This window comes from Hippopotamus amphibius, chromosome 7 (assembly GCF_030028045.1).
Source record: "Hippopotamus amphibius kiboko isolate mHipAmp2 chromosome 7, mHipAmp2.hap2, whole genome shotgun sequence".
Classification (NCBI taxonomy): domain Eukaryota; kingdom Metazoa; phylum Chordata; class Mammalia; order Artiodactyla; family Hippopotamidae; genus Hippopotamus; species Hippopotamus amphibius.
In genome coordinates this window covers 82,247,656-82,268,413 of record NC_080192.1, presented here as the reverse complement: position 1 = coordinate 82,268,413, position 20,758 = coordinate 82,247,656, and the positions used below count along the sequence as shown (strand labels likewise).

General features: G+C 43.1%; 1 protein-coding gene across 5 annotated transcripts in view; it reads left to right on the top strand.

Annotated features, from left to right (window-relative positions):
* Positions 1–20,758, top strand: part of TGFBRAP1 (transforming growth factor beta receptor associated protein 1) — a 48,599-nt gene that overhangs the window by 6,816 nt on the left and 21,025 nt on the right. For all 5 annotated transcript variants that reach the window (XR_009054790.1, XM_057742761.1, XM_057742762.1 and 2 more), the window contains exons 2-4: positions 7,256–7,956; positions 16,153–16,347; positions 18,833–18,987. Coding sequence is in view for 4 of the 5 variants with exons in the window: in XM_057742761.1 (XP_057598744.1) it covers positions 7,269–7,956; positions 16,153–16,347; positions 18,833–18,987 (1,038 nt within the window). In the remaining variant the exon portion in view is untranslated. The remainder of the gene's footprint in view (positions 1–7,255; positions 7,957–16,152; positions 16,348–18,832; positions 18,988–20,758) is intronic.

Sequence of the window (20,758 nt, the reverse complement as noted above, 5' to 3'; positions counted from 1 at the left end):
TCTTCATCTTAACTTTTCACTTTCTTAATGGTATCTCTTGAAGAACATAGGTTTTACATTTTAAAGTGAATAAATTTATCTTTTCCCCTAGGGTTTGTGCTTTTTTATGTCTTATTTTAGAAGTTCTTCCCTACCTTAAGGTCATTAACATATTTTCCCTTATTTTCTTCTCAGAGTTTTAAAGTTATGCCTTCCATACTGAAGAATCTTCATCCGTCTGGAATAATTCCGATGCATGGTCTAATGTAGGACTCTAGTTTATCTTTTTCTTCTGTGTGGATATCCAGTTGCTCAGCACTGTTTATTGAGCATGTGCGTGCTCTTTATATACCCCATGATATGTAGCACCACCTCTGTCATATTCCTAGGTTCCGTATATGCACGGTCTGTTTCTGAGCCCTCGAGTATGTTCTCTTGGGTTTGTCCTGTACCAGCACCACATTATGCTAATAGCCATCACTTTATATCTTATCTGTTGAGTCAAGTCCCCTTACCTTAGCTTTTTCAGAAGCATCTTGCTTTTTTTGTCCTTCTCTGCATGTGAAGTTTATACTCTCTTGTTGAGTTATACACACACACACACAAACAGGTACACACATATATACAACTTTATTGTTACTGTTACAACTTTATGGGAATTGTATTTTTTCCTCTGGGTCTTCTAGGGGCAAGTTTACTTTTTGTGGAAGCAGAATTTGCATACAGTAAAATACACCAAACCTGAGTGCGCAGTTCAGTGAATTTTGACAAACCCATACATCTGTACAACCAATGCCTCAAACAAGATACAGGATATTTGTGTCACCCCAGAAGTTTCCTGTGTGTCACCCCTTTCTCTCCAAAGTAAATACTGTTCTGACTGCTGTCACTAGAAACGAGTGGTGCCTGCTTTTGAACTTCATATATGTGTAAACACACACGTGTGTTTGGTTTCTTTCATTCATTGTTTTTGAGATTCATCCATCCTATTGCCTTTAGCAGTAGTTTATCCTTTTTATTTCCAAGTTGTATTCCACTACGTGAATATGCCACGTATAAATGGGTACAAATGGGTAAAACTGAACTGTTTCCTGTTTTGGGCTATTATGAATAAGGCTGCTATGCACATTCTTGTACAAGTCTTATTGTGGATGTTGGCATGTACTCTGGAGAAATGGAAACATTAAGAGCAGAACTGTGGGGTGACAGCATAAATGCATGTTTTAACTTTGTAGAAGACCACCAGGTTTCCAAGGCGATGGTACCATTTCATCCTCCTTCCAACAAAGTATGAGGTTTCTAGTTGTCCTGAATCCTCATTAATGTTGTGTTGTCAATCTTCTTAATTGTTACCATTCTAATAGTTGTGAAAAAGTATCCCGTGGCTTAAAATAAATTTCTCCGATGACTAATGATGGTGAACATCTTTTCATGTTCTTATTGGTCATTCACATACCTTCTCTTTTGAATCTTTTTTCCATTTAAAAATTAAGGTTGTCTTATTATTGGTTAGTAGTTCTCATATATTCTCAAAATGAGCCCTTTGCCCGATAATGTATATCACAGATTTTTCTCCCAGTCTGGGGCTTTCGTGTTCATTTCCCTAATGGTGTCTTTCGGTGGATACACATTTTAAATTTTTGTCAAATCCAGTTTATCACCTTTTTTCTTTTCTGGTTAGTGCTTTTTGTATCCTAAGAAATCTTTATATACCCCAAGGTCCCAAAGATATTCTTCTGTCTTTTCTTCTAGAAGATTTATAGTTTTAGCTTTTGCTTTTAAAATAATTAGATGCATCTCAAATTAATTTCTGTATATGGTATGAGGTAGGGATAACTGAGGTTAAATTTTAACCCCATTTAAGGTTATCCACATGTTCCAGCCCCATTGATTGATATGACTTTCCTTTCCCCACCGAGTTTCCTTGGTGCCTTTGTCAAGAACCAATTGAACACATATGTGTGGGTCTAATTTTGGGCTTTCTCTCCTGTTCCTTTGATCTATTTGTCTATCTAGATATCTTAATTACTGCAATTTTATAGCAATTTCTGAAATCAGTGTAGGTCCTTCAACTTTGTTCTTTGTTTTCAAGATTGTTTTGACTATTCTAGGTGCTTTGATTACTGCTTAAATTTTAAAACCAGCTTGTCAATATCTGCAGAAATGTCTGCTGAGATTAAAAATTAGGTATTCCTTAATATCTAACAATAAGATTTTATATGATTTTCTCCTTAAAGTTCTTATACATCTTTGCTAGACAGTTTCTTCATACCTTAATTTTTTTATACTATTGTAAATGTCTTTTTTTGAGGATTAAAATTTCTCATTGTTGTTTGTGTGTAGAAATGCAGATTACTTTGGTATACTGATTTTTTTGATTAAAACAATATTTCTAAACTTTTATTAATTCTAATAGATTATTTGTGTTTCCATGCAAACAGTAATATCATCTGGAAACAATTATAGTTTTATGTCTTTGTCTTCAATTTTTTATAACTGTACTTTTTCAACTGGCGAAGACTTCCCTTACAGTGTTGACTACAGATGGTGTATTAGTTTGCTAGGGCTGCCATAACAAAGTACCCTAAACTGGATGGCTTAAACCACATAAATTTGTTGTCTCATAGTCTGGAGTGTAGAAGTCTGAGATCAGGGTGTCAGCGGGGTTGGTTCCTCCTTAGGGCTCTGAGGGAGAGTCTAGTCTAGGCCTCTCCCTGAGCTTCTCATAGCCTCGAATGTTTCCTGGCTTGTAGATGGCCATGTTCTCCCTGTGTCTCCACATGTCTTTCCTCTACCTGTGTCTGTCTTGAGTCCAGATTTCCCCTCTTTATAAGGACACCAGTCATATTGGATTAGAGTCCACCCTAATGACCTCATCTTAATTTGATCATCTGTAGGGACACTTTCCATATCAGGTCATATTCACTGGTAGTGGGAGTTAGGACTTGTAACATATTTGGGGGGGATATAATTCAACCCACAAGAGATGGTGGTGGTCTTGTTCCTTCTTTTATGTGTTTTGTCTTTTAATTTTGTAAATGTGCTAAGTTAAACCGATAGATTTTATTACCATAAACCAGTATTGCATGCCAACTTATTCATATTGTATTCATATACATATACACATATATATACACACATACATATATATGTATTGGTTGATTCAGTGTGCTAATATTTCATACTTTTGCATATTTATTTATAAGAATGATCTATGATTTTTCTTTTTTCTATATCCTTTTCTGGTTTGGATATCAAAGTTATACTTTATATTGGCTTTATAGAATGAAGTAAGATAAGTTCCTTCTTTTTTATTCTCAGGAAAATTTATTGTGTAAAATTGGAATTATGCGATTCCCAAAGGTCTGGTAGAACTGCTAGGAGATCCATCTGGATCTGGTGCTTATTTTATGGGACAGTGTTCATGAAATCAAAATATAGCCCGAGCTCTTGCATTGCGTAAACTCATCCACATCCGCTTTCCTGGGCTCGACCAAGTGCTGTGAAGAGAAGTAGGACCTCTAGAAGCCTATACAGCTGTTGTAACAGGTCTTCAAGCAAAGAACACGGAAAAACTTTTTTTTTAATTAATTAATTAATTAATTAATTAATTTGGCTGCGCTGGGTCTTAGTTGTGGCATGCAGGATCTAGTTCCCCGACCAGGGATCAGACCCGGGCCCCCTGCACTGGGAGCATGGTGTCTTAACCACTGGACTGCCAGGGAAATCCCAGGAAAACGTTTTTGAGGCTTATGGGTAGTATCAAAATCTGCTGCCCAGCTCTCTGTGTACCAGAAAGAAGGGACTTGTTGAGCTAAGGTTTAGGAAACCTAAATGAACCTACGAAGCCATAAGATGCCAAAGCAATAAGTTCTTTTAACAGTGGCTTCAGGTGTAACTAAAAGATACTGTTTCTGTGTACATCTGTAGAAGAAAAGTGGTATTTTCACATTAACATTTTCAAAGACACTCAGATTCTAATTATCACTAGGTGGTATGTATATTCTTAATTTGGTGGAAAGTAATTACTAATGTTTAAATTTTGGCCCTTAGCACATATTGCTTTATACTGTTACTTGCTTAGTTTTCTACTCTTATGTCCTTAATGGGAGACTTGGGAAATGGCGTAGTCTTATAACTTTTTTTGCACACATACAGGTGCTTGTTGCATTTGTAATATTATTTTTTTATTGTCCATGAATGTATTAATATTTTTCATTTTTTTCCTCTAGGCATATATTTTGCAATTTTGAGAAAACTATTAAAATATTGGTCTTTTAAATTATAACCATGCTTTTAAAGTACAGTTCTAAGAAAAAGTTAGTTTAAATATCAGGTCAGTTTGCAATCACACGATAAAGTACGAACTGTACACTTTAGAGAAATTTTTGATCTTATTATTATGTTAAAACCTCCCTGAATTCAGACCCCAATAAGTTGGATTTAATATAGGGAGGTACAGCCTAAAGTTTATCTTTCTATGGTTCGTATTTTATCCGAGTAAATTTATCATGTGACTAGATTATGGAGAAAGTTTTTCTGCTGCTTAAAGGAATAAACCATTTTTAAGTATTAGAATGTTACTGTGTCAGCTTTCATTTACCGCCATGTAATTCTGTTTTTTGCCACTTTGGAGTTTATAATGCAGTATTGTTGATAATCCCTGTTTAGTGCATTAGCTCTCCAGGACTTATCTAGTACTAGCTACACATTTGCACCCTTAAACAACTCTCCCCATCATGCCCCCAGCACCTGGGCATCACCATTCTACTCTCTGTTTTCAGGAGTTCAGCTTTTTTAAACTCCACATATAAGTGAGATCATTCAGTATTTGTCTTTCTCTATCTGACTTAGCTCACTTAGTATAATGCCTTCAAGTTCCATCCATGCTGTTGTAAATGTCAGTATCTCCTTTCTCGTGGCTGAATAATATTCCATTGTGTAGATGCATATGTATGTATGTGGTGTGCATGTGTGTACATATATCTCACGTCTTCTTTATCCATTTACTTATTGACAGACACTTAGGTTGTTTCCATATCTTGGGTATTGTGAATAATGCTGCAATGAACATGGAAGAGTAGAGATCTCTTCGAACTTCTGTTTTCATTTCCTTTGCATATATAGAACTGCTGGATCATGTGGCATTTCTATTGTTAATTTTTTGAGGAGCCTCCACACTGTTTTCCATAGGGGCTGCAACAATTTTCCACCGACAGTGTACAAGGTTTCTCTTATCTTCATATCCTCCAACACTTTTCTTGATCATGGCCACTCTAACACATATGAGGTATGTCTCATTGTGGGTTTAGTTTGTATTTTTCTGATGATTAGTGATGTTGAGCACCTTTTCATGTACCTCTTGGCCATTTGGATGTCTTCTTTGAAAAAATGTCTATTTAGTTCCTCTGCACATTTTTTATTAGATTGGTTGTTATTATTATTGATTTGTGTGCGTTCTTTATATATTTTAGGTATTAGTCCTTTATCTGATATATGGTTTGCAAATATTTTCTCTCATTCTGTTGGTTGCCTTTTCATTTTGTTGATTATTTCTTTTGCTGTGCAGAAGCTTTTTAGTTTGAGGTAGTCCCACTTGTTGATTTTGCTTTTGTTGCTTGTGCCTTTGGTGTCAAATTCAAAAAATTATTGCCTGTCCAAAGTCAAGGAGTTCCTTCTCTATGTTTTGTTTCAGTTTTATGGTATCAGCTCTTATGTTTAAGTCTTTGATCCATTTTGATTTAATTTTTGTGAGTGATGTGAGGTAGGGATCCAATTTCATTTTGCTCCACGTGGTTATCCAGTTTTTCCAGCACCATTTGTTGAAGAAACTGTCCTTTCCCCACTGAGTTTTCTTTGCTTCTGTGTCAGATATTAGGTGATTGTATAAGCAAGGTGTTATTTCTGGGCTCTCCATTCTGTTCCATTGATCTGTGTGTCTATTTTTATGCCATTACCATGTTGTTTTAATTACTGTAGCTTTGTAGTGTAGTTTGAAACCAGGAAGTTTGATGCCTCTGGTTTTGTTCTTCTTTTTCATGATTACTTTGCCTATTCAGAGTCTTTTGTGATTCCATACAAATTTTAGGATTATTTTTTCTTTTTCTATAAAAAATGCCACTGGAATCTTGATTTGCATTGAATCTATAGATGGTTTGGGGTAGTTTGTACCTTTTAACAATGTTAGTTCTTTCAATCTGTGAAAACAGATATCTTTTGATTTGTGTCCCCTTCACTTTGTTTCATCAACATCTTATAGTTTTCATTGTACAGGTCTTTCACTTCCAGGCTTTGCTGGAATGCCTCAAGGGATTAAGGGATTTGGTCTCTCATGAGGCAAACCTTTTGGATACTTGAAGTGAGAAGAAGTCCAGCCAGCCTCCCTCTAACTTGCATCAGGCCCTGCAGTTCTCTTTAGAGCTGCATAATCCCCTCTCTCCTGCTTGAGGCTGTCAGTGACTATCAGGCACGAGTCTGCTTTCTGGCTGACTGAGAGGTCAGGGAAAGGCCATCTTGCCAGTTTCTGCTGCTTCTAACTTTGTGGAGTGTGAAACCAGAGTCCTTTCTGGAGGAACAAGTAGGAAGCCCAGGGTTAGAGTGTGGGGCAGTCTGTCTTCTGGAGAGAGTAATCCATTAACTCACCTGTCAGTGAGCTTCTCTCAAATCCAGTGAGTACCTCAACTCGCCACCTGCAAGACTTGCAGATTTGAGGCACATCTTTACTGCCCCACGTGAACAAATATGGTGTTGAGGCAACGTGCACACCTCATTGGGAAGAGTGCAAGGGAATTTGGGGTGTGGTCTCTGCCTCTGCCTCCTATGAGATCTGAGGAGCAGGAATTAAGCACATGATGCGGTTGTGCCCCACCAAGTGGCCAGTGAGGCTCAGGGGGAGATCAGGGAGGATCATTTTTGCCTTTTCCAAAATGTTTTTGTTGAGTTATCTATGGGTGAATAGGTGTGCTTATCTTCTACCAACAGGTGCGTTTCCCAGGAACAATGTAGGGAGACTCCCTATAAATCTCAGCTCTGTTGAGGATGAGCAGGGTAGCACTTAATGAGAAGCACACGTGTGCTCTCCCACTGGGGTCTCTGTTTGCCTGGTGGGAAGAGGCTAAGTGGGAAATCTTTTCTTTCCTTCACTATTTTTCAACAGTGTCAAGTGATTTCCTTTCACTGAAATTATAACTGGGAATCCACGCATATTTATTGTGACCAGAAATGGTTCTACTTATTCCTCATTCCTCTAACTTACCTTCCTTTTCCTGTCCCGCAGATCAGCCACAGACATGATGAGCACCAAGGCCTTCACCCTGGTCCCCGCCGTCGAGCGGGAGCAGCTGATGGGCGACAGGGAGCGGGTGTCGCTGGAGTGCGTGGAGTGCTGTGGCCGGAACCTGTACGTGGGCACCAGCGACTGCTTCGTGTACCACTTCCTGCTGGAGGAGAAGACCGTGCCCGGCGGGTCCTCCACGTTCATGGCCACCAGGCAGCTGCATAGACACCTGGGTTTCAAGAAGCCGGTGAATGACCTGCGGGCGGCGTCGGCCCTGAACCGGCTGCTGGTGCTGTGCGACGGCTCCATCACCCTGGTCCACATGCTGAGCCTGGAGCCCGTGCCCTCAGGCGCCCGCATCAAGGGGGCCACGGCCTTTGCCTTGAACGAGAACCCAGTGAGCGGGGACCCCTTCTGCGTGGAGGTCTGCATCATCTCCATCAAGCGCAGAACCATCCAGGTGTTCCTGGTGTACGAGGACCGCGTGCAGATCGTCAGGGAGGTGTCCACGCCGGAGCAGCCCCTGGCGGTGGCGGTGGACGGCCACTTCCTGTGCCTGGCCCTGACCACCCAGTACATCATCCTCAACTACAGCACGGGCGTCGCCCAGGACTTGTTTCCGTTCTGCAGCGAGGAGAAGCGGCCCATCGTCAAGAGGATCGGGAGACAGGAGTTCCTCCTTGCGGGCCCCGGCGGACTGGGTGAGCAGGACGCCTGGCTCCTCAACTAACCTCTCCGCCCTCAGCCCAGTCGCCCTGCATTCTATCCTTGAATTCGTGCTGAGATCAGAGAGGGAGATTGTGGTTCTGAAAACTAGACGCTTATGGAGTGTATTTGCCAACATTGAGGCAAGAGGCAAACAGAACCACACACCCAGTGTTTGCTCAGTTTTCATTAGATTGTTTTGTGAGTGTGGGTTTAATGGGACAAAAATAGACCAATCATAGAATCACTTTTATTTTGTGCTACAGTAGAGCCTGAGGATGGCTCTTGGGAGAGAATTCCTCTAACGGGATAAGTACGAAAATAAGAATCCGTAAGACTTCTCTATAAGCTTTTCTCCTGTGGGTGGTTTCCCAGCAGATTGTTTTTATTCTCCATTCTAAAAGGAGTTGAGGGAGCTCACTTACAGATGGTTTCAAATGTGGAGTCTCCAAGGGTATGTCCCTAATGTTCTCTTACTGACTGCAGTTTCATCCCACCAAAAAGCGTCTAGTAGCTAGCTCCTGGATAGGGCTTTAGCTGTTTGGTGTGGCCTTCCTAATTCTCTGCATTGCCTCCTAAGAGTCAGAGCTGGCAACATCACGGGGTGTGGTCATGGGTGGTTCATAGTGTGTGTGTCCGGGCTGTGCAGGCACTGATGAGAGTGAGGCCCCCTTACCACCGTAGTCTTTAACCTGTCTTCCTGTCCTCTTATAACCTTGTGACATTCGTGGCTATGGAAGAGTAGTGCCTGGATCCTTTAAGTCACGAGGGGCTGCCCCTTCTGTGCTGCCTGGAACCTTCTGGAAGAGAAGCTTCTCATTAAGTATTTGGTTGCTCCCAGGATCATTGTATAAGAAAGGCAGGAGGAGCAGGTTTTTGGTAAGGTGACCCTCTGTCTTCCCTAAGTGAAGTGTCACCATGAATCATGGATGTAAACATATGTGGTGTTTCGGTCCATCTACCCTTGGTGGGGGTGGGGTTATTCAGGTTGACTACAAACCCCTTCCCCACGCCCCTGGAACTTCGGTAGCTTCCTTGCCTTCTGCTGTGACAAGGTGTCCAGGGTCCCTCTGTATTTTTCCTGCCCTAGATCTGGTTTCTGCCATTTCTCTGAGGAACCCTGATGTTTAGAGACCACAGTCTGGGAGCTAGAGGTGCTTGGGGTCTGTTGTTTCTAGGCCTCTTCCGTGGACAGAGCTGGGAAGTGTGCATTATTTAAAGATAAAACCCATCATGAGAGCATATCCACAGAATCAGTTCGGGGCTACCGGGCCCTGACGCCGTCTGTCTGCATGCCTATGACTCCTCCCACGCACCTCCAAATCCTAATAAATGCGCACTGAGCGTTTACCAGGATTGATTGTCTGTAGTTTTTTTTGTCCTCAGGATGTGTACCCCACTAGGAATGTGCAGTCACATTTCTGTGTTTAAATTCACTTGAAATAGTTCCCCTCTGTGTGGCTATGCCACCAACAGGATATAGCTAGACTGATGTGTTTCATTTCACTTTCCATTTCTGGAAATTGCTTTATCTTATTATTTTCTTCTGTAAGTATGTACAAGGTTCCACATCAGATGGATACAGCAAGGTACATTCACCTGTTTGCTCCTTCCCCCAGAGGTAACCTTGCCCCAGTTTAACCTTTCATTTTTCAAAGTAAAAAATATAAAAGAATATGTAGATATGTGTAGCTCTCTCCTTGGCTTTTTGCACTTCCCCCATGAAGATCACATGTGCCCACTCCCCTGTCATGAGAAATTCCTCTTAACTTTTTGCCTTATTTTTGTTTTTTTTGGCCACACCATATGGCTTGCAGGATCTCAGTTCCCCAACCAGGGATTGAACCCTAGCCCCAGCAGTGAAAGCCCACAATCCTAACCACTGGACCACCAGGGAACTCCCCGCCTTAGCTAATTTTTATTTATTTATTTTTTTTTTGGCACACGGGCTTAGTTGCTCCGCGGCATGTGGGATCTTCCTGGAGCTGGGATCGAACCCGTGACAGGCAGGCAGATTCTTAACCACTGCGCCACCTAGGAAGCCCCTTAGCTAATTTTTAAAATAAATTTATTTATTTTTATTGATTGATTTGTTGACTGCGTTGGGTCTTCACTGCTGCTTGTGAGCTTTCTCTAGTTGCAGTGAGCGGGGGCTACTCTTTGTTGTGGTGCATGGGCTTCTCACTGCAGTGGCTTCTCTTGTTGTGGAGCATGGGCTCTAGGCGCGTGGGCTCAGTAGTTGCGGCACATGGGCTCAGTAGTTGTGGCTCGAGGGCTCTAGAGCGCAGGCTCAGTAGTTGTGGCTCACGGGCTTAGTTGCTGTGCGGCATGTGGGATCTTCCTGGAGCAGGGATTGAACGCGTGTCCCCTGCATTGGCAGGCAGATTCTTTTTTTTTTTTTTTAAGAACTTTTATTGAGATATAGTTAACAGACCATAAACTGCATATATTTAGAGTGTACAATTTGGTATCCCAATCTCCCAATTCATTCCCCCCCCAACCCTCCGCGCTTTCCCCACTTGGTGTCCGTATGTTTGTTCTCTACATCTGTGTCTCTATTTCTGGCAGGCAGATTCTTAACCACTGCACCACCAGGGAAGTCTCCCTGCCTTAGTTTAAATCGTACTATTTTAAGCAGTACTTTGTGGAAAATTTCATAATACAATTGATTATTGTGACTTTAAACTCTATGCTTGGATTATGCTTCTTGAAAAATGCAAATAATTCAGCTACTCCTCACCTCTCATGGCCCCCTTCCCCTTCCCAGCTCAGATAAAGGGGTCTACTAATATTTAGAGGGTACACAGTGGAAAATACTGATTTTTAAAGCCGTATCATTTACAAACTTAGTACATTTGCAGGTTCACAACACTTATGTGCCTTTGACAATATAGAAACAATAGCGTGTGGCACCTGCTTTCAAGCATCCGATCAGTGGGTGGGTGTTAATACCACTGCCTGTCTTCCTAAGTGGGCCTGTGGCACCTTACCCTACCTGACCTGGAGCCCTGCTTGCCAGTTACTGCTCTGCTCTTTTATTCCAGTGAAAGCCCCTGCTTTTCTGTTTATGTAGAAGCCTCTGTTCTTGACCTCCGGTTCTGCCCTTTTCATTGCAAGAACATTCATGTTTGGACCTCTGTGCTGCTCTGTCCCCAGGGCAGGGGACCCCCAGCCTTAGCGGGTGAGTGCGGCGATCCTGATTTAATCCCAGGGCAAGGCTGGCCAGCATTTCGGTGCCTGTGCTCCCATGAGAGCTGTGCTATCCAGAACACAGTTATTTGACCCCAAATTCACAGGCTCCTCGGGGTTACTGTATGCTTGTCCCGTCACCAGGTTACATTTTGCCCAGTGTCTGGGTGAAGTTGGTGTGTTTTTCTCTTCCTTCAGGCTCTTTAGCTGGCTGGTTCTAAACTCTCGGAAAATCCTAGATAGTGTGAACCTCGTTTCCTCCTTCAAAGCTGGAGCTTTGCCTGAGTTCTCTCCCTCAGCATGTTTCACGCTCTTTGAATACTTTGGTGATGCAGTTGTGGGTGATTTAGACCTCAGCTGCATCTTCTCTGTGACTGTACAACATCAGACATACAAAGCCTGTGCCTCCACTCCCGCACCCTGTCAGCCCTGGCACAGAACCCAGTGCGCTGACGGCCCCTCTTGCTTCTGGAGCTGAGTCGACCACAGAACTCCTTGACTCCTGGTCTGCTCTGGAGGGAAGTGGAGAGGGGCCCTCGCCCGCCTTGGAGGAACCTGCTCTCCCTGCAGCCTGGCCTCCCCTGGCTCTCCTGCTGCAGGAAGGGTGCCCTCACCCCTGAGGATGCACTGGAACCCCAGGCTCCCCTCTCAGAGGTCCTTGCCCCTCCCACCCTCCGAGCCTTGCATCTTGACCCTGGCTTGCTTTCAGACTTGCCTGGTCCTGTTGATCCTGATTCTGACGGCGCACGGCAGCCTTGACTCTCACTCCCTCTAAGTCAGGTGCCCGGTTCCCTGATTCACCCCAGAAATCACACCACCTCTGTCAGAACCCCCAGCTGGCCTGACTCAGGCCTCCTCCCTGGTGGCTGTCTGGCCCCCCCCAGGTCTGGGTCTGTCCCTCCTTCCAGGCTCCCACCAGGGTGGCCTTCCTAAGGCCCCTGTGACTCTGTAACAAGTTCAGCCTGACTTTCAGTTCAGAACTTTCTGCTCTGCCCTGAACTTGAACTTGACTTTCTGACCCTCAGCATCCCAGGCAGGGTTTGCCATGTTTTGGGGCCACATACCTACTTCCCTGCGTCCCAGGAACCCTCCTGCTTCTTGGTGTGGGGGTCCCACTGGCCTCCTGTCATCCTCCTGTGCCTGGTTTTTGTCTGGGGGGGTAGTTACCGATGTATTTCCCTGAACCCTTCACCGCTGGGGAGCTCCTAGGTGCTTCTCAGGTTGGCTGTCTCTTGGTACCTACTGCTCAGTGCAGAAAAAGCCTCCAGCACACATCTGTTGAACTTATTTTTATTTTATTTTTTTAAAGATTTTTTTTTTTGATGTGGACCATTTTTAAAGTCTTTATTGAATTTGTTACATTATTGCTTCTGTTTTATGTACTGGTTTTTTGGCCCCCTGAGACATGTGGGATCTTAGTTCCCCGACCAGGGATCAAACGCACACCCCCTACATTGGAAGGTAAGGTCTTAACCACTGGACCACCAGGGAAGTTTAAGTTTGAGTTTAAGTTGACACTCAACAGGCTGACTTAGAGCTCTTCTTCTTGTCTGTTCTCACCTAATAAATGAGTTTTCTTTTCTGTTCGTGGTGGGTTCACCCCAAGTCAAGTACTCTTTGGCTGCATTATACTCAATTTTACACTATTATTAAAAGTACCCCTGTGACCATCGTGCTTATCAATTGGCCATAGATTTAAAAGTAGAATCACTGGATTAATATGCCAGTGTATATTCAGTTTTGTTTTTTTTTTAAGAACTTTTATTGAGATACAGTTAACAGACAATAAACAGCATATATTTAGAGTGTACGATTTGGTATCCCAATCTCCCAATTCATCCCCCACAACCCTCCCCGCTTTCCCCACTTGGTGTCCATGTGTTTGTTCTCTACACCTGTGTCTCTATTTCTGCCTTGCATTTCCTCTTTCATAGTTGTTAGCATTTGCCTTATGTATTGAGGTGCTCCTATATTGGGTGCATATATGTTTATAATTGTTATCTCCTCTTCTTGGATGGATCCCTTGATCTTTATGTAATGTCCTTTCTTGTCTCTTGTAACATTTTTTATTTCAAAGTCTGTATTATCTGATATGAGTATCGCAACTCCAGCTTTCTTCTGATTTTCATTTGCATGGAATATCTTTTTCCATCCCCTCACTTTCCATCTGTATGTGTCCCTAGGTCTGAAGTGGGTCTCTTGTAGACAGCATATATATGGGTCTTGTTTTTGTATCCATTCAGCCAGTCCATGTCTTTTGGTTGGTGTATTTAGTCCATTTACATTCAAGGTAATTATCATTATGTATGTTCCTATTACCATGTTCTTAATTGTTTTGTTTTTGTTTTTGCAGGTCCTTTTTTCTCTTATGTTTCCCGCTTAGAGAAGTTCCTTTAGCATCTGTTGTAGGGCTGGTTTGGTGGTGCTGAATCCCCTTAGCTGTTGCTTGTCTGTAAAGCTTTTGATTTCTCCATTGAATCTGAATGAGATCCTTGCTGGGTAGGGTATTCTTGGTTGTAGGTTCTTCCCTTTCATCACTTTAAATATATGCTGCCACTCCCTTCTGGCTTGCAGAATTTCTGCTGAGAAATCAATTGTTAACCTCATGGGAGTTCCCTTGTATGTTATTTGTCGTTTTTCCCTTGTTGCTTTTACTAACTTTTCTGTGTCTTTAATTTTTGTCAGTTTGACTACTATATGTCTTGGCGTGTTTCTCCTTGGGTTTATCCTGCCTGGGACTCTTTGTGCTTCCTGGACTTGGGTAGCTATTTCCTTTCCCATGTTGGGGAAGTTTTCAACTATAATCTCTTCCAATATTTTCTCGGGTCCTTTCTCTCTCTCTTCTCCTTCTGGGACCCCTATAATGCGAATGTTGGTGTGTTTAACATTGTCCCAGAGGTCTCTTAGGCTGTCTTCAGTTCTTTTCATTCTTTCTTCCCTATTCTTTTCCACATCAGTGATTTTCACCATTCTGTCTTTCAGGTCACTTATTTGCCCTTCTGCCTCAGTTAATCTGCTATTGGTTCCTTTTAGTGTATTTTTCATTTCAGTTATTGTGTTGCATATCTCTGTTTGTTTGCTCTTTAATTCTTCTAGGTCTTTAGTAAACTTTTCAATCTTTGCATCCAGTCTTTTTTCAAAGTTCTGGATCATCTTCACCACCATTATTCTGAATTCTTTTTCTGGAAGGGTGCCTATCTCCTCTTCATTTAGTTGTTTTTCTGGGCTTTTATCCTGTCCCTTCATCTGGTACAAAGTCCTCTGCTTTTTCATTTTCTCTATCTTTCTGTGCCTGTGGTTTTCAGTTCCACAAGACAAAACATGGCTGATACTGCTTGATCCTGCTGTCTGCCCTCTTGTGGAGGAAGCTCGTATATTCAGTTTTGATAAAGAATTACTCTCCAAAAAGTCTTCCTCATACCAAACCAATACTTGGTGCTGTCAGTCTGTAACCTTTGGCCAATCTGATGGATATAAGTTGGTTTTTCCCTTTTTTTTTTCTTTGAATTTCTGTTCCCCTGGTTACTAAGGAATATGGGAATCTCTTCAGGAATTTATTAGCTATTTGCATGTTGTTTTCTGTGAATTACTGATGCATATCCTTTGTTTTTCTCTTGAGTTGGTCTTTTTCAAAATGATTTTTAGAGACTTAAGGGTGGAAGGGAAATACTGAAGGGGAAAGAATGTGTGTGTCTCCTTAGTGGGAGATGCACACACACACACTCTCTCTCTCCCCCACCTTCCCCCACCCCCAAGGCTCACTGCTCTGTCATCTTGACAGGATTTCAGTTGGTGCTGTTTATGTGCTGAGAGCCAATATTTTAAGTGTGGAAGCGGAACCAAACAAGTGTTGTATATACAAGTGGCCCCTGCCCAGGGTGTGTCAGCTAAGAGCATGGCGTGGACACCCACATGTGATCCCACCTGATACCCATTTTCAAGAACAGCCTACTTTGGAGGAAAAGAGCTATGTTTGTACTTAAGTGCAACACATTTCACTCTTTGTAACCACGGAAAATGTAGAAGCATCAGTGATTTCACAGGCCTAGGAATTCCGCTCCTGTCGTATATTTGAGATACTTTCTGTACCTCAAGGTACTGTCTGTACCTCTGTCTCTGTCCCTCTCCCCACTTCTCTGTTGTGTAATAGAAACCATTTATCTATTGCAGAAGCATCTAATCCTTTACAGGCAATAACATGCTGTTTTTTGTTTTTACTGAAGTACAGTTGATTACATACCACGCTGTTTTTAGAGGTGTTTTATGTCAAGCACTTTGAAAGCTGAGTTAAAATGCATTGATTTTACTGGGTGAAGTACTAATTTTGACAAACCACAGTATCCGTGGACTCTATCCAGCTCATTTGGAAATGTCTCGTTTAGTGCTTTATGTACAAAAGGAATGAACCGTCGTTGACTATGGAAGTTATCATTGACACTTAACAGCTGTTTTTAATTGCAAAATTGGTTGTATCCCTGTATCAGAGAGAATGCGTATCCAGAATTAGACCTCAACTCTGAACAGGGACGGTTCTGGATAGGACAACTTGTAGAGTGCCCAGCACACAGTAGGTGCTCAATAAATATCTGAATGAATGTGTTCCTGGTTGGGTGACTCTTTAGGGAAGAGCTGGCACTTAGAGATGCAAACCCGTTGGAGGACCAGATATGGAAGAAAGCTTGTAAAGCTTCTTAAATTGTGTGAAAGTCATTTTTCCTCACATGTGAGGACATGGGCTGTATCCACCTTCATGTGGGTACATGTACACATTTTTTAATCTCATGTTTAATTGGAAGGAAGTACTGATGTAGACATTCTGGGGAAGGCGGTTCTCTTCACGAGAATAATCACAGAGGGTCCTTTGCACATGCAGCTGTTAAATTATCTTTCCCATCTTGAAATGTAATGAAGGGGCAGGTATTCTGTGTCCAGACACTTCTACAGAAAACAAACAAGCAAACCCCAGCTCTTTGAAGTCCGCCTGACCCATCCTGTTTTCCCAGGTATGTTTGCTACGGTGGCCGGGATATCTCAGCGCGCACCCGTGCACTGGTCGGAGAATGTGGTCGGGGCGGCCGTCTGTTTCCCGTATGTCATCGCCCTCGACGACCAGTTCATCACCGTTCACAGCATGCTGGACCAACAGCAAAAGCAGACCCTGCCCTTTAAGGAAGGCCACATCCTCCAGGATTTTGAAGGTACTGGCTTCCACGGAATCTTAATTGACATTTAGCTGTCAATCTTTTATGCTTGTATTTCTTCACTAAGTGCTATTAAGGGCCCACTGGGAACTTGGCCTCTAACTGAGCACAGCAGGTCCACAGGTGATGGTAATACAGTCTCTGCACTTCAGGGGCACCAAGGTTAAGTGCAGATAGACATTGAAACAAATGGTTGTAACAGTGTGAGAGCTTGGTAGCAACAAAATAAGGCCAATTGGGAAAGCAGAGGAGAAAGTATTTCCTAGACATATCAGGGAGGGCTTCCTGTAGGAGGTGATATTTGAGCCAAACCTTTGAGGACGAGTAAGAATCAGCCAAGCAGATGTGGCATGAAAGAACCTTCAGGTAGAGAGAAAAGTGTTTGCAAATCTGTGCAAGAGGGAACCTGGGCTCCAGGCCAGGCAAGCGATTCAACAGGACTGTGGTGACCAGTGTATGAGGAGGGCTTATCATGGGGTGAGGCCGCAGCGGACCAGGGCAGCCAGGGAGGGAGCCATGTGAGGGATTGATTTTACTTTTCCTAAATTTTATTACAAACATCTTCCAACATACTGAAATGTTGAAAGAAAAACAAAATGAACACCCGCCCCACCATTCATCTAGACTTGACACTTGTTCACGTTCTGTTGAGCTGTTTGGAAGTAAGTGGAGGAGATCATGGCACTTCATCCAGAATCCTTCAGCAGGCATTTTCATACATAACCGCAGAGCCCTTTGCACACCCAGAAATGTGCTCTCAGCCCCTGCCTGTGGCCAGATTCCCCAGCTTCCTAAGAACGCCCTTGATGATATTTTCCCCAACCAGGAGTTAATCTAGATCTGTGCAGTGCCCTTGCCATGTCGGGATCGGGGCTCCCCAGACATTGCCCTTCCTGTCTTAGGTGCTGGGGACGCAGACCTGCTGAGACTCGCGGTCCCATGTGAAGTGTGTCAGCGCTGGGCTGCGGCCCTGACGTGTGTGATGGGAGAGCTTATTCATGATGGTGTTACATGGTGTGCACGCTGAGGGGTGGAGGTGTGCACAGAGGTCAGTCTCGGGCACGTAGAGGCTGGTGACATAACTCACCCCAGGCGGGAAGAATGGGAAGCTTCCTGGAAGAAAGGACACCAGTGCAGAGCAGGGGCAGAATCTCATCTGAGTGTGAGGACAGTGACACTGGTTGCCATGGAGGACAGATGATGCAGACGGAGAGCCAGGCAGGGAGCACAGGAAGAGGGCTCCAGGTGGGGAGAGACCGGGCAGTGGGACAGGGATGGACACAATGGGTCCCTAGGAGGGAGGAGCAGAGAGAGCAGGAAAGGCTTCACTGACCCTGAACGACCTTCAGACAGAAAGAAACGACCTTCATTCCACTGCTTCCTGGGATTAGGTATTAGTTTAGCTTAAAACATGTCTCCAGAGGGAGCAGAACTCACTCTTAAAGCTTGGCAGGAGGAGCTGTCTTGGGTGGCAGGTCCGACTCCCCAGTGGACCGTGCCGGGCATCACGGTGCCACAGGTCAGGGTCATGCCTGGGGTGGTTGGGGAAGGGAAGAGGTGATGCTGGAACTAGAGAAAAGAAAAAAAAAGAGAAGAGACTGACATTCCGTGTTCTTGGGGCTGAGGATGGGTAAACAGGAGGTGGAGTTAAGGAATGGGGCCTCTTCCCTAGTCTCCCGGGAGGCTCAGCACCAGAGCAGATCATGGCCAGCCCTCAGTTGAGTAGAGCCTAGAGACCCCCTACTTCCTGCAAGTGTCTTCCCTGGCACTCATGAGGGAAAACTCTTAGTGCTTTGTGTGCATGTTTTGAGGACAGGGTTTGTTTTATTCAATTTTATATCCTTAGTAAATGTTCAGCAAATGTTTTTTTTTGTTTTTTATTTTCCAAATGAATGCTTGACAACTAAAAGACAAACATCTGGAAATTAATCATCCACTAATTTCTAGTCACAGTATAACTGCTGATGTCCAAATCTCTTCTGTTTTACTGTGTGTGGGGGATGGGGGGGACTTGAGTGATTGTGGATGACAGGCAAGTGTGAAATGTTATCTTACAGTTCAGAATGTTGCATTATCCTCTTAGTTGCCTGCAAATTGACTAACCTGGAGAGAGAAGAATTTTTTAAAAGCTTTCTAGGAGGGCTGGCATAATTCTCGCTGCTGATTTTCCGTGATTGAACTTTACAGCCTCATTGTGGATCAACTTAACTGCTTTTAAATTTATCAGCACTTTAGAATAAAAAAAGGCAAAACATTTTAATGTCTCATACTTCAGAAGTGTAGTATTAAGCGTTCGCCCTTCTCTGCTGGTGGGAAGAAGAAAAGAGAAGGTTTCATTTCTGATTGCTGTGGGGATTCTGTGCTGGGAGCACTGGGGTGACATTGGTCAGACATCCACTCCTGCTCCCGTCTGGAGGAAGTGGCGTGTTTTCTCACTGGCAGTGTGTTCTTCCCCCTCCAACCGTGTCCCGTCTCTTCCCAGGAAGAGTGATCGTCGCCACAGGTAAAGGAGTTTACATCTTGGTTCCGTTACCTCTGGAGAAACAAATACAGGATCTTCTAGCAAGCCACAGAGTGGAGGAGGCCCTGGTTCTAGCGAAAGGCGCCCGCAGGAACATCCCAAAGGAAAAATTCCAGGTTTGTAATCAGCCAGCCACAAGGAGGCATGCCTCCAGACCGCCAGTTAGAAAATGTTCACTGTAGCACTATTTACAATAGCCAGGACATGGAAACGAGCTAAATGTCCATCAACAGAGGAATGGATAAAGAAGATGTGGTACATATATACAGTGGAATATTATTCAGCCATAAAAAGGAATGAAATCGGGTCATTTGTGGAGATGTGGATGGACCTAGAGTCTGTCATACAGAGTGAAGTAAGTCAGAAAGAGAAAAACAAATATTGTATGTTAATACATGTATGTGGAATCTAGAAAAATGGTACAGATGAACATATTTGCAAGGCAGGAATAGAAATACAGATGTGGACATGGACGAGGGCAGAGGGGAGGGTGGGATGAATTGGGAGATTAGGATTGACATATATACATTACCATGTGTAAAATAGATAGCTAATGAGAACCTGCTGTATAGCACAGGGAGCTCAGCTCAGTGCTCTGTGATGACCTGGATGGGTGGGATGGAGGAGAGGTCCAAGAGGCAGGAGATGTATGTATACATATAGCTGATTCACTTCACTATACAGCAGAAACTAACACAACATTGTAAAGCAATTATACTCCAACTAAAAAAGAAAGAAAGAAAATGCTAAGATCTAAGTGCACCAGGCCCTGCAGACTGCTTCCTGTCCATCATTCAGGTTTCTCTGCACATCCTTGTTGTGCAGATAAGGAAGCAGTTTGCAGAGTAGCTGGACCAACAGCTGGACGAGGTCACGCTGCTGGTAGGTGAAGTCGGGATTTGAGCCTCTGACATAATTCCCTTGCTTAATTCACCAAGTTGTATTTCTAACTAGCGTTCTTCTTCCAGAGAAGACTCAGGGCACAGTTGTTTACAAACCAAAAGAGGAACCTCAGGTTAATTTGTCTCCCAATTTAGAATTTATATTTGTTGGGATGGGGTTGAATTTTTAAAGTTTAGGTTTATATTATCTGCAGGAAAAATTTTGTGAACTGTACCGATAAACCATCTAATATTGCCAGAACCCATCTAATTAAATTCCTTTGGAGAAAACTTTTAATGCATTTAAGAAATACTAACTTTAATATCGTTCGTATGATCAATATAATTGATGAAACAAACACAAATTAGTCTCATGTCTGACAACAATGAGGTTTCCTATAAAGTGCACCCTGATCAGTTGCAAGGTGAGTTGGGGTCACCCTATGTATTTGAGAATAATAAAGCGTAATATTGGTGTGTGCACGCTTCCTGTGGACCTCCAAGTCGATCATTGAAGGTTCTCATGAATGCATAGCAATCCTCTTCCTGTTCCTGTTGGCCAGGTTTTCAGGATGGTGTGGTTTGTAGGATGAAGCCGTGCTTTTTGGTCTCAGTGGCTTTATGCTGCAGAGGGTAGATTGTAAAGGTGGAGGAAGTCAGGACGTGTCATTGATGGTCACAGGATAAATATTTATAAACTTTTCATCTTTATTCCTCATTGTAAAGAAAATTTTATTGAAGTACAGTTGATTTACAGTGCTGTGCTAGTTCCTGCCATACAGCAGTGACTCAGTTATACATATATATACATATTCTTTTTCACATTCTTTGCCATTATGGTTTATCCCAGGATATTGAATATAGTTCCCTGAGCTATGCAGTAGGACCTTGCTGTTTATCCGTCCTGTATATACTAGTTTGCATCTGCTAACCCCACAGTGCCCATCCTTCCCTCCCCCACCCTATTCCTCATTTTTCAGAGTGAGATGATCTGTGAGCCTTCAGC